Source organism: Centruroides sculpturatus, unplaced genomic scaffold, assembly GCF_000671375.1.
Source record: "Centruroides sculpturatus isolate CEXI.00-Female unplaced genomic scaffold, Cexi_2.0 scaffold1273, whole genome shotgun sequence".
NCBI lineage: Eukaryota > Metazoa > Arthropoda > Arachnida > Scorpiones > Buthidae > Centruroides > Centruroides sculpturatus.
In genome coordinates this window covers 129760-142374 of record NW_019385646.1, presented here as the reverse complement: position 1 = coordinate 142374, position 12615 = coordinate 129760, and the positions used below count along the sequence as shown (strand labels likewise).

Here is a 12615-nt window from a genome sequence, read left to right as displayed (position 1 = left end):
CTATTGCAAGTTTTATTTTTATCATGGTTCATAAATATTTGATTTTTAGTAAAATAAAAATATTCTAAGCTACTTTAGTTTTATTTTGTACACAATTCTATGAGAATGTAAATCATTTTAAAAAATGCGCCAGAAAAAATTTTTTACAATTCTAATCTAAATCTACATAGAATTAAATTAATTTTTGGTAGATAAATCATAAAAAAATTCAAATAAATCCTAATAAAACTGTAAACTAATTACAATTCTTGCAATGTAAACACCATTTTGTGATATTCGAATTTTTAATAACTTACATGGGGTTGGGTCTTCCGGTAAGATGACAGCTTGCGACTGGTTGAGCGCTTGCAAGATTAAAATATTTCGTTTAATTCTATTTAACAACTCATAGTCTAAAGTTTTGATTGAGATAACTGTTGGCGTGACATCCAAGCCAAGTATTAATACACCTAACAAGACGAGTAACATAATTCGGATGTTCTTCTTTTCTATTTTAATAACTTAGATTTAAACTTTAAAAATTTGATTGATGGAATGAAGCGATCTGCCAAGATGAAAACCCGTCCTGTGAGGACTTTCTATGAAAAAACTGATACCTAAACAGTTTGACATGGGCATCCGCAGAGAAGACAAATAGGATACTTGCTTCTCCATAGAATCGAGTAAAAAGTCCACAAATTATAATCGTAAAAGTGATTAGGACTTGTAATCTTAAACACTCGAGCTTAGGACGATTTAATGCAGTACTGTATTCTATAATCTACTCATGAAGAAATCCTCAAAAAATGAAATAAAAATTTATAGATGTAATTATTTGTCTCCAAGCTTTCTGCGGACCCTATGCCTATTTAGGTGAGCGATGTAAAACCCAGGAAATTATACACGGCCAGCCTATTGGTCAGGAGTGCACCCACGACCAACTACCAATCAACGGTCAGTGGTTTTATCCTCTAGGCCAGCGGTTCCCAATCTTTTTTCATTAGCGTACCCCCCCGTGGCATTTCCAACTTCCCAACCAGCAACGCATGCGAAAATCTTGCACTGCCTATTTGTAGAGAGTGTCGCTTCTTTGAATTTTATTTTGACTCGATTCTCGGTCCTCTGAGTACCTACAAGTCTTTTTTTTATGCGCGCATGATTTGGGCACCTAATACTCTGTGCCAAATTGCAACTTCTGACATGTACTCCTTCATACCTCTAAGCTGGTAACACAGAAGGCAATACGATTTTATAAACAATACATACTCTTGTCAATAAAAAATTAATAAAAATACTGAATAAATAATGAAAAAAATTACCGCTTATAGAGAAAATCTGGAGAAACTAGCTATGTCCTTTTCCTTCCTACAGTAACAATAAAAAGTACTTTTTATAAACAAAAAAAAATACTTTTTTCAAACAACACGTAGGGATATTGTTGAGAGGTAATAATAATAACGGTAACATACCCTACCACAAAAGTCCGTAGCATAATCACTAATCACGCATAATGGTATCCCCACTACTGTACCATTGACCGACTGCGCAACATTTATTGATCAACAGATCAATAAATGTAATTGTTGCATTGTACAATCGGCAGCATAAGTTTTTATTTCTATTTTTGCGTTTTGAAATGTATAATAAAGTTTGTGATTATTGCAAGAAACATTTTTTACCTAATAATTTTTTAATACTATTAGTTTGTGATACATAATATATTATTTTATCTGCCATAATAACTAACTTCTTTCTGTACCCCTAAATAACTTATCGTGTACCCCGGGATGGGAATCGCTGCTCTAGGCTATTAATGGGCTTTATAAAACTGATTATGCAAAACATATTATCATTCTTTCAAAAAATAGTTCGAAAAAACCGAAAATTGTTCAAATAATAAAATAGATCTTATATATTTCCAAGATAGAAGTGAAGTCTGTAACGTGACAAAACTTATCACAACAATGAAAGACCTATTTTATGAACAAGTTCGATGACACAAGTTTATTTTTAGATAAAAAATAATACTCTTAAAAATGAAATATATATTTATCTAAAAACAAGTAATTATATCTGGTATAAAATTTAATCTATATTATATCTGATACTATAAGAGCAATTTTACAAAAATATTATTTTATTTTGTTAGGAAATAATACGAATCAAAACGTCGACGCATATAAACTTATTTGTGCATTGTATATTGTACATAAAATTTAAAATGAAAAAAATTCACTTCTGTAAAGATTTAAAGTAAAAAAAAAATATATTGTTAGAAAAACGTATGAAATGTTCCTCACATAGAATGTATTTGATTTTCTAAATTTATAAAAAGGATTGAGACATTTATGCTATTCATATGCCATTCATTTATACTACTAAAATATTATACAGGGTTGTTAGAATTAAACTGACGGCACTCAGATATGCGTGGCGCCGGCTCTAGTGAACCGAATCAAATAAAACTTGGTAGACATGCAATGTAGATCAAGGGAAATAATTTACGGGAAAGATTACTTGAAATTTTCACCATGAGGAGAAAATGTGGCTCTGCAAGGATGACAATTATAAGGCAAGTGGACGAAATTTTATAAAATTAAAATTACGTTTTACATAATTACAGTATGTGCTCAATGTAGAATCCTTCTCTGTCGACCAAATGATGCAATCGTAAAACTGCGTTATGAACTGCAGCACGTAACATTCCAGGAACAATCTAGGAAACGTGTCGACTATACTGGCCTTCAACTCCGACACAAAGTGCACATGCCTCTGATAAACACTATTCTTCAAATAACCCATAGCCAGAAAGATACGTTTTCGACTGAACAGAGCGACATTTTCCCCTGGCGGTGAAAATTTCAACTAATTTTCCCCATAAATCTCTTTCCAATGATCTGCATTGCGTGTGTACCAAGATTCAATCAACTCGATTCAGTAGACGTCCACGCGTATCTGAGTACCGTCAGTTTAATTCTAACCACCTTGTATATCTTAAAAATATCTTATATGATAGATATAAGAATGACTAAGATGACAAACAAACAGTAAGCAGCAGCGCATCTTTTAGGAAATTTTACCTCGATGCTATTGATTATTAACATCTATAATAATAACCTACTATACATTCTTGTTTAAAACTACCTCTTAGAATATATTTAAATTAGGAAGTTTTTAAGCCTATTAGTCTCCTCATTAAATTCCAATAAAGCTTTTTTCATTCCATATATTTATTTCGGCCTCCGCGCCATTTTGTGTTTTCAGTATTTCACTTTCACAAATCGAATTCAAAGATTTTAGAAACCTTTCTCACAAACCCTTTCGTTGCATTCATTGCATATTTTACATTTGGAATATTATTTAATAACATTTAAAAAATGCAAATATTCATATAATACATACTTAATATCACCATGATTATCGGTTGTACCTATCCACTTTTCTTCTTTAGTTTCGCCATTTAATAAGGCGATGTTTCCATCATTCCAAGCAACCAAAATGTCTTGTCCGTTTGAATCTTTCTTTTCCATTTCAAGATAATGAAGTTTAGATTGTTTCTTCTCTGGTTGTTCCATTCTAAATGTATTCAAATCACATTATTATTATTATTATTACTACTACAACTTCTACTAATAATAAATTATCATTATAACATAAAAATAACTCTAATTTTGAGAGTTTTGTCAGGGATACGCAATATTTATCATCGAATGTTGACCCGTATTTCGAATTTGCAAGCCTCATTAAGAAAAATACACGAATTACTTTAAAATATTATTGAATTGATGTGCTAGTAAATAAATGTAAACAGGCTGATATATTTGAATGTATCATCGTGAAAGTACATTTATTTATAAATGATTGGTTTATTTATAATTCATTAAGGAAATGCTCAAACAACTTAGGAAGATGTACTATATGTATACCAAATCATCCAGCACTCCAACAGTTTTTTTAACTTTTCCCTTTAGAGGACTTCAATATAGGCTCCATTTGTGACGCGAACAACATCCAACCGATGTGTTTCACAACATTTCAGGAGTAACTGGATAGTTTCCGTAATTTGTCGCTTAGTTCACCAATGTCACTCTCTTTAGAAGACTTTCCAACTTAGGAAGATGTACTATAGGCCTATATCAAATCATACAGCAGCTCCAACAGTTTTTTACCTGTTCCTTAATTAAACAAGTTTGTTTTGCACTTATATCATCATTCGGGGATGGATGAGCCATCGGGAAATGGGGAAATTTCCAGAGGCACCAATAGAACTTATCCACTTCCCTTTATATTCATAGGCACCGGCGTCAGTCCATATACTTCTCGCGCTGTTTGAATAAGTCCCATCTGCCCAGTATCATTACAGTATATCGCGGCCTTATGGCGATCAAAATGTCTGGATAGGGACGTGTGTACCTGTGTCTCTAGCCCGGTCTTGGCTATAAGTACGGAGAGGAAGGTAAAGGACCTAGTATGGTCCTTTTAGGTGCCACTCGACTATTGCACCTGTCCTTGTGGATGGTGGCTGATAAGCATCCACCCCGGTATTGAAGGAGTTTAATGTAAATTATATAAATTATATTTAAGTTTTTATTTGTTTAAATAAATTACATGAAAAATGAGCGAGACTGATCTACAGAAGCTTCAAACTAATAACAGATTATTCGTGTTTAAACTTCTTGTCTTTTACTGTAAATGGTTATTTGTAATTGTAAGCTCAGTCACTATCCAAAGCGTTAGGTGCCTAATTATAAGGAATGTCAATTACGATGATTTTAAATTTTAGGAGATAACTTTTATTAAGAAGAGGATGATGATTTTTATCTATTTTAATGATTTGCAATGTGTATATATATAAAGAAGAATTTTAGAAATTTTATGAATGTTAAAATCGGAAACGAATATGTCAAAAAACTACTTTGTAATTGTAATACTGATGGAATAATCTAAATAGGAATTCCATTTAAAGATGTATTTTAATTTAAAGTTGATCTGTTTTTATTGCGTCCTTTTGTAAAATTATCTAAATATATAAAATTACTTGTCCTGACTGACTGACTCACTGATTCATCATCGCCCAGAGCAAACCGCTGAACCTAAAGAGGTGAAATTTGGTACACAGTTAGGGTACGTCATAAAAACGCACACTAAGAAGGGATTTTTCGCGGGGAGAGAGAGAGAATTAAGGCTTAACCGAAAGAACGGCTTCTACCGTACTATTTTAGATGCGATTTTTTGTTTTCAACTACGTTTAGTTTTCATTGAGTACTTAGGTGTATTAAATTAATAACATTTCAGACATTGTTATAAATATTTTTATCTATTTCGATTTTAAAAATGTTCGAACCGTTTTAAATTCGAATTTGTTATTGCATATTGGTTCGATTATAGAATAATTGTAAACGTTCCAGAAAATTGATCAAATTGAAAACAGTTTGTTTGATTCTCAGCAATTCTCNATACACATTAACATATGTAAAGAAAAACTCTCAAATTTGATTTTTTAGCATTTTTTTGATGTTTAAAAAAATGCTAAAAAATCAAATTTGAGAGTTTCAAAATTATATTAAATAGAGTCTCGAGTCCAAAATTATAAAAATCTTTGGATCATTTTTGACTGATTGCCATACTTTTCCTCTGCTATAAAAGCTGCTAGAAAATAATGAAATAGACACAGTTTAATAAAAGTGCTCAGCAAATAAACACAAAAATGAAACACCTTAGTTTGTTGCTAAGAAAAATATAATTGAAAACCAAACGTTTTCAGCCCGATTAACAGGCCATCATCAGGTCAAAAAACGAAAATGGAACAGATACGTTCCATGTATAGAATACAAATATTTAAATCAAAATTTAGAACAAAAATGTTTAGAAATATACAAGAGAAACGGAAGAACATATAAAATAAAAAATATCATAAATCTTCCAATAAACTAATTCTAGCCCGAGTTTTTAGTGAACTTTTTAACCATTTAAACAAAATTTATATCTCCATTTTTTGTCCTTTTTGAGCTGGGAAATTATCAATCAGTTCGTTGCAATCAACCTTATTTGAAATGTCATTCTCGATGTATAATATTACCAAGTTACATATGTAGAGTACATACAGAATAAAATTCACAATGTGTGTGGGGAAGATGCCTCAAACATGTCAAATGTGATTTAAAAAGTTCCGTTCGGTAAATTTTGAACAAAAGGATACAGAACGTACGAAGCGTCCAAATGCTGTCGCAAAGAAAAATTGTAGGAAAAAATTGCTAAAAATCGACGAACAACACACAAAATATATAAGCAAACACATCAAAAATAAAGCGAAAAAGCACTGAAATCATACGAGCGTAACGCAAGAGCGAGGAGAGACGACTTGGGAGCACATCAGATTACATTTAGCTTCGAGTGCAGTTTTTCCATTGCACGCGCAGTTCTAACTTTGAAGCATCGTTCGAACTGCTAAACGAATTTTTGTCGAATTTAGAGTTCGAACTATAAAGCATTCGAAGCTAGAGTCGATTGAAGCATATATTTGCAATGTGTAAAAGTCGTACTAAAACTGATGGTGAGAATAAACGGATATAAAGAGTTTACCTTAGAAAAACTTTCGAAACACACTACATCTTAACAACCAAAATAATTCAACTTTTATTAATTAATTATGGAAAAGTGATTTAAATTTAACTATTTTCAAGAAAAAAATTCATTACAGTAAGACACAAAAGNTTAATTTAAGATTTTAGATAATTTAAACTAAAACCAATTAAAAATAAATATAAAGTAATAAAATATTAAATTATATTTAAGTTACACGTTAAAAATGCTTAATTGTACTTACTTCAATATTCTCTCAAAATCTGACGAGTTCTGAGACAGTTCTTTTAAAGCTATACTTCTTAACTTTTCAGCAGATATTGACCATAAATTCCCTAAAAATAATGAAAAAATTTAAATACAAAAATAAATTTGAAATTTTTTAAATTGTAAAACTTACCGAATCCATCATCATTTACGCAATAAAAAAGGATATCAGTTTGCTTCTTATTTCTTTTCCACAACTGTAATTTATCAATTGGTAATGAGCAATGTTGAATGACGATATGAGTATCCATTTTTCCATTTCGGCCCGATAAAATTGCCATTGATACTTCGATCAGATTATTTTTTAATGTTTCAGTAGAATTAAGAGATAATGCCACAACTAAATCTGAGGTTCCATCGTTGTTGTAATCAGGAATAACGACGGGAAGAGATGTAATCTCAACGGGTAATTCGTAATTTTGGTAAAAATACCAGAATTCTTCACCTACGAATAATTAAAAGCATCTTATTGCATCTACATTTAATAACGAAAATAATTTTACAAATTAAGNGTTTAATGATAATGATAAGTTTAAAAAAATTATTCCTAAAAACTAATTTACAAGTTAGTTTAAAATAAAACTAAGGCTGGATAAAACCACTAAACACTGGTAGTTAGTTGGTCGTGGGTTCACACCTCGTCAACGGAATGGCCAGATGGAGTTCTTCGGGTTTTCTTCACGTTTGTGACATCTAAATAGGAGCCGAAACTGGCTCCTATTTAGTGTCACAAACTATTTAGAGTGTAGTTACTGGTTCTTAAGAGATCATACCGAGTGGCATTCTCCTCGGCAGATCACCCATGTGTCGCGTTACCGTATATAAACTAATTAAAAATAAAATCTCCTAATTATCAAACTTAAATACTAGACAATTTGATAACCTATTTTCAAATTACCAAAAATAGTTTTCGTCACAATAAAAATTTGATTTGTTTATTTTCATAATGAAGGCATAAGTTAAAATAATAAATATATTGAAAAAAATTAAATATTTTTGTGGGCTGATGTTAATAATAAACTAATAATAAATATAAATTAAAACAAATTTTAAAAACATATATTGAAACTGTACTCGTAGTGTATATGCAATAATGACATTAAATAGGAGACATGATTGAACTTTTTAACTAGAAAAATATAAGTATTATATCAATTATCAAGACAGTTATCTATATTGGCATTTAAAATTATTTATATAATAAGCATTAAAACAAGTTACGAATTTGACGAGACAAAAGCGATTTTAAAATTAAACTGTGAGGTGCATAATTATTATCTATTAATGGAATGTAATAGATGAAAGCTGAATAATTTGCGATAAAATAAAATTTCTAAGACTACAGATTAAGATTTAAATACCATTTAATGGATCTAATATTTGAATACATTCAAATTACATATTTAGATATTCCTTCTAAGATCATCCAAAGTTAAATATTAATTTTGAAGGTTAAAATATTGATATATACATAATCATTCAAAAATTGCGGCTTACTGTAATTTTGTGAAAATCAGTTTTATCCACCAAAAAGCGCACACAGGTCCTAATTATTTCTGCAGGATCACTAATCAATTAATGAACATTTTTTATTGATTATTTTTCTCCAATTATTATTATTATTCCTTGTTTTAAGCAGTAAATTTCAGAATAGGCCTACTAGGAAATTATCCAATTTATGGGTTATTTCTAGGAAATTAGGCCATTCATTTTAAACAGTATCTGTATAAAACAGAACCGATTAATTAAATTAAAACGCTTATTTAGTATAAGTACTTTTAATTTTCACAACAGTTAATTTGCTTAGAACACTAACTTATTACAATCTGAATAATGATCAACGTTTCAAAGTAATTTAAACTATTTTCTGAACTATAGTAAATACGAAGCGTATTCTTGCCAGTTGAGAAGCAATGACATCTAATAAGTAGGTCATTAACACTACGATATAGAAGTATATAAATGTCTATAAACTTTTATTTGGATTCATTACTACTTTTATGAATACAATTCATAAATTCAAATAAATTTTATTTAAAAAAATTTTTACATTTAACATTATAAATATAATCACGTTGCTAAATGTTTACATTTAAAAACAATCACAGACATTTATAATTAGTAAAATAATAAGCTATCATAAAAATAGTTTTAACTTTTCATTTATTTTCTAATTCCATTACTGGACTTGGGAAAGCTTAAAATTATTAAATTTATTACAAGTAGAAGATAACTTTAGGAACCGTTATTGACAACATAAGATTGAGAATGCTATACAGTCTAGTAGCCAGGAATAAGTCATTGAGGGCTAAAGAGGCAAACTGAGAAAATTATAATTGGTATTTTGCTTTGTTTCAGTCAGCACTAGGCCTATAACTACAGTTCAAATGTAAAAATAAGTAACGGTAGCCTAAGTTTATGTGATGAAAGTGAAAGCATATTATATATACTGCATATGGTCACTATTAAGCCGAGGGCTTAGCCACCTCATATCTTCCATAGCTAAGAGTCTGAGTCTATATAAAATGAAAGAAAAATTGTAAAGAAAATTTATAGAACAAATATTTATCAATGTGTAATCACCTAGTAACCGTTAACCTCAATTCAGAATAAAATTTCAAACATCATATCATTCAGTTACGCTTGAAATAAAATTAGCCTTTCTAATAACATTGAATGATTTCGAAATTTACTTTCTATTTCTATATTTATAAATAGCTCAAGTTCCATTTTATCTGTTTAAACGTTAAAAAAAATTGTCTTATATATTCTAAATAATTAGTAAAACGGATTTTAAAAAATTACAAAAGTAAAAGTCATTCGTTTACTGTAATGTAATCTTTTTCAATTCATGCCTGAGTCAATTTTAGTACCTCTACCAGTTCAAGGGAGAGACGCTCAAGTAATGGCGCCTGAAATACATGTAAATTAACTTTCTTGCACTTAAAAATAATAAGAAAAATAAATAAAATATTAAAACGTTATGCGAAAATTCCGAAATTAAAAATTTATTTATTATGTTAACTATATAAAATATATAAGTTAATATAGTTAAATAAAACATTTGATTATCTACAGAATTTATTATGATCATTTTAACATTGTAGATTATATCTAATTTATATATTTTTTTTGCTTGTGTAAATTCATAAAACTAATTATGAAAGTAACTTAAATCGAAACAGGTTTTATGTCTATCAGTTATTTATAGATAACTTTGAATGCTAAAAATTTTACGAGACATTTATGACATAACATTTAAAAATATCGAAGGGATAAAGCTACTTGCAATAACACAAACAGAATAACAGTAGACGTATTCTATAATTATATCATTACACAGAAAGCAAACATCATCTGTACACAATTTTAGCAGCAAGTGATTCTTAGATTGATTTTAACCGAACGTTAATAACGAAAAGTGTAGTACTTACTACTTGTTTACGGATAACAGGAAATTAAGAAATTGTTTCGTTGATGTTTGGAAGCGGGTAAGTTTTCAATGTGGCGTGTTGCAGCATTTCCGACAATACTGAGTCGTTTGCGCATTAGCACCTTCGCTTCGGCTTTGTGTTTGACTTGTAGTACTACTTTTCACACTCCGTTTCGAATATTAGATTGAAGTTATTTTTGAATAATCGAGAATTATTCAAAACTTATTTTGATATTACTTTTGAATATTTATATATTTGAGAGATATAAATAAATTATTTTTCTCTCTGTTATATTCCAACTAGCAAATGAACTCGGCGTTGCTCGGCAAAAAGTAACGATACATAAAATTAAGATTATTAGATTATAGGCCGATCTTTCCTATTTTCACCAGGTGCAAGAATTAGGTTCACCATCTTTCGAGACTAATTACAAAATTTTTAGATGGGTATAAAAGTATGTTCGATTTCCCGCAAAATCCGTATCTAAAATAGTACAGTAAAATTCGAATTTAGGGTAATACTTAATACCCCTCTCTCTCTCCCCTGCGGAGAGAAAATTTTAGAAAATCCCTTCTTAGTGTACATTTTCATGACGTGCTTACTGTGTACCAAATTTCAAATTTCAACTCTTAATCGTTTGGGCTCTGTGCTTATTATTATTATTATCATTATCAACCCATCTCAATTATAAGATAATAATAACAGCATAATAATCTATCCTCTCATATATCTATCCCTTTGTACAGTACAGAATCACTTTCTTTGTAATATACAACTCAACTGGAGAAGAATCTTCTATATTTTAATTATATTTATTTATTTATTATAATATTTACTAAATAAAAATATTTTAAAGCAGTGACATAAAAACTTAATAATACAAAAACCAAAAATAAAAATTTCCAGTGAGTAAGAAAAGGAAAAATATATTTGATGATATAATATAATTCAATATTAAATAATATTCATAACGGTATTTATACAAATAAGCATTAATGTATGGTTACACTTATGTACATTCTCAAGCCATATGTTTTCTGAAAATTATCAAGAATTATCGCAAAAAATAATAGTTCAATTTTTTCTAATCTTTTATTTTTAAAATTAAATTTTAGCTGACTGTATTTAAAATATATATAAATAAAATTTACCGAAGCTACAAAGTTGTCTTTAATTTGAATGAACTTTATTGTAAATTATAGTATTGTATTGGCATAATCGCCAGAAGTTTATCCATTTTGCATTTTATTGCGGAGGAGTAGCCTCAAAAAAAGATAGTGTGAGACTCAGCATTGTTTACTTAACTACAGCCTGACCTAAATCTTTAACGATACCATTTTATCGTTGAATTAAATATCAAATTTCACACCTGGGAGTTAATCACTTAGCAAGTTCTCAGTGGCTAAAGGATGCTTTCACATAACCTTCCGACCTATTGTTGCAAGTTTGTCAAGTGAATATAGCAACAGACCGATTTTCGGGGCAGTCGCAGCCGTTCCTCCGATGGTTACAGTCGTCAGCTCCCACGCATCACGTTCGTGTTATGCTTCCTATTTGGATTAACTTCAAATGGACTTATTACGTGCCTCCTATGTGAATTATCTGCATCGCCAAATGGACTTATTAAATGCCTAATTTAACGTCGGATTAACTATAACTTTGACTAACGTCGTTGCCAGAACCAGAACTTAGATTAAGTCGAGAACCTTAAGATCCATTTAAGAATCAATCAAACTCCACCAGGTATTTATCGCCACGCGAACTATTGTAAACTCTCTCTCTCGAGAACGCTCATTTAAACTTTACTATCGAAACTATCGACATATTGTATTTCCCATCGTTACCCATTAATTAAACAGTTGTTATGATAGCTATCTAGTCTCTGAAGGAATCACTTCCGGTGCGCTGTCTTTCTCTCACTCCATCCCGAATCAGATCGCTCAGTAAAACTCGGCCGCTCGCGTGACCTATTTCAAAATCGCCACGGCTTCGGGTCAAGCAAGATCCGGTGGTGTCTATCCTGACAAGGCATCGAGGAGGTGCCGACTCTCCAGTCACATTAATCTCCGTAACTGAAAATTGTTTTTGAATGTCACTGGTGTTTATAACGACGAAACACGAAGACAATTTTGTAACGTCGGTAAATTTTATTTATATATATCTTATATTTTTAGTTTGGATGTGAATGTTAAGTTTTTAAAAAATGTTTTATGGTGTAAAAATGTGTTAATAAAAGTTACATTATAAAAATAAACTATACTACTCCTAAATACTATTTTACATAGATAACATATAGATATACAGAATTTTAAGTTCCATCTTACCTTAAAAATAATTTGGTTAAATTATAGAG

General features: G+C 30.1%; 2 protein-coding genes across 3 annotated transcripts in view; both read right to left on the bottom strand.

Annotated features, from left to right (window-relative positions):
- The window catches only part of LOC111640861, a 19944-nt gene extending 12312 nt beyond the window's left edge, over nt 1–7632 (bottom strand). The window contains exons 1-4 of the mRNA XM_023386936.1: nt 7602–7632; nt 6962–7273; nt 6806–6896; nt 3382–3555 (exon numbers count right to left, since the gene is read on the bottom strand). Coding sequence (XP_023242704.1) covers nt 3382–3555; nt 6806–6896; nt 6962–7273; nt 7602–7632 — 608 coding nt within the window. The remainder of the gene's footprint in view (nt 1–3381; nt 3556–6805; nt 6897–6961; nt 7274–7601) is intronic.
- Nucleotides 1–12615, bottom strand: part of LOC111640856 — a 25841-nt gene that overhangs the window by 9329 nt on the left and 3897 nt on the right. The window contains exon 1 of one of the 2 annotated variants that reach the window (XM_023386930.1): nt 10263–10406. The exons of the other annotated variant lie outside the window; for it this stretch is intronic. The gene's annotated coding sequence lies outside the window, so the exon portion shown is untranslated. Of the gene's footprint in view, nt 1–10262; nt 10407–12615 lie in introns of those variants that run through there. 2 annotated transcript variants of the gene reach the window in all.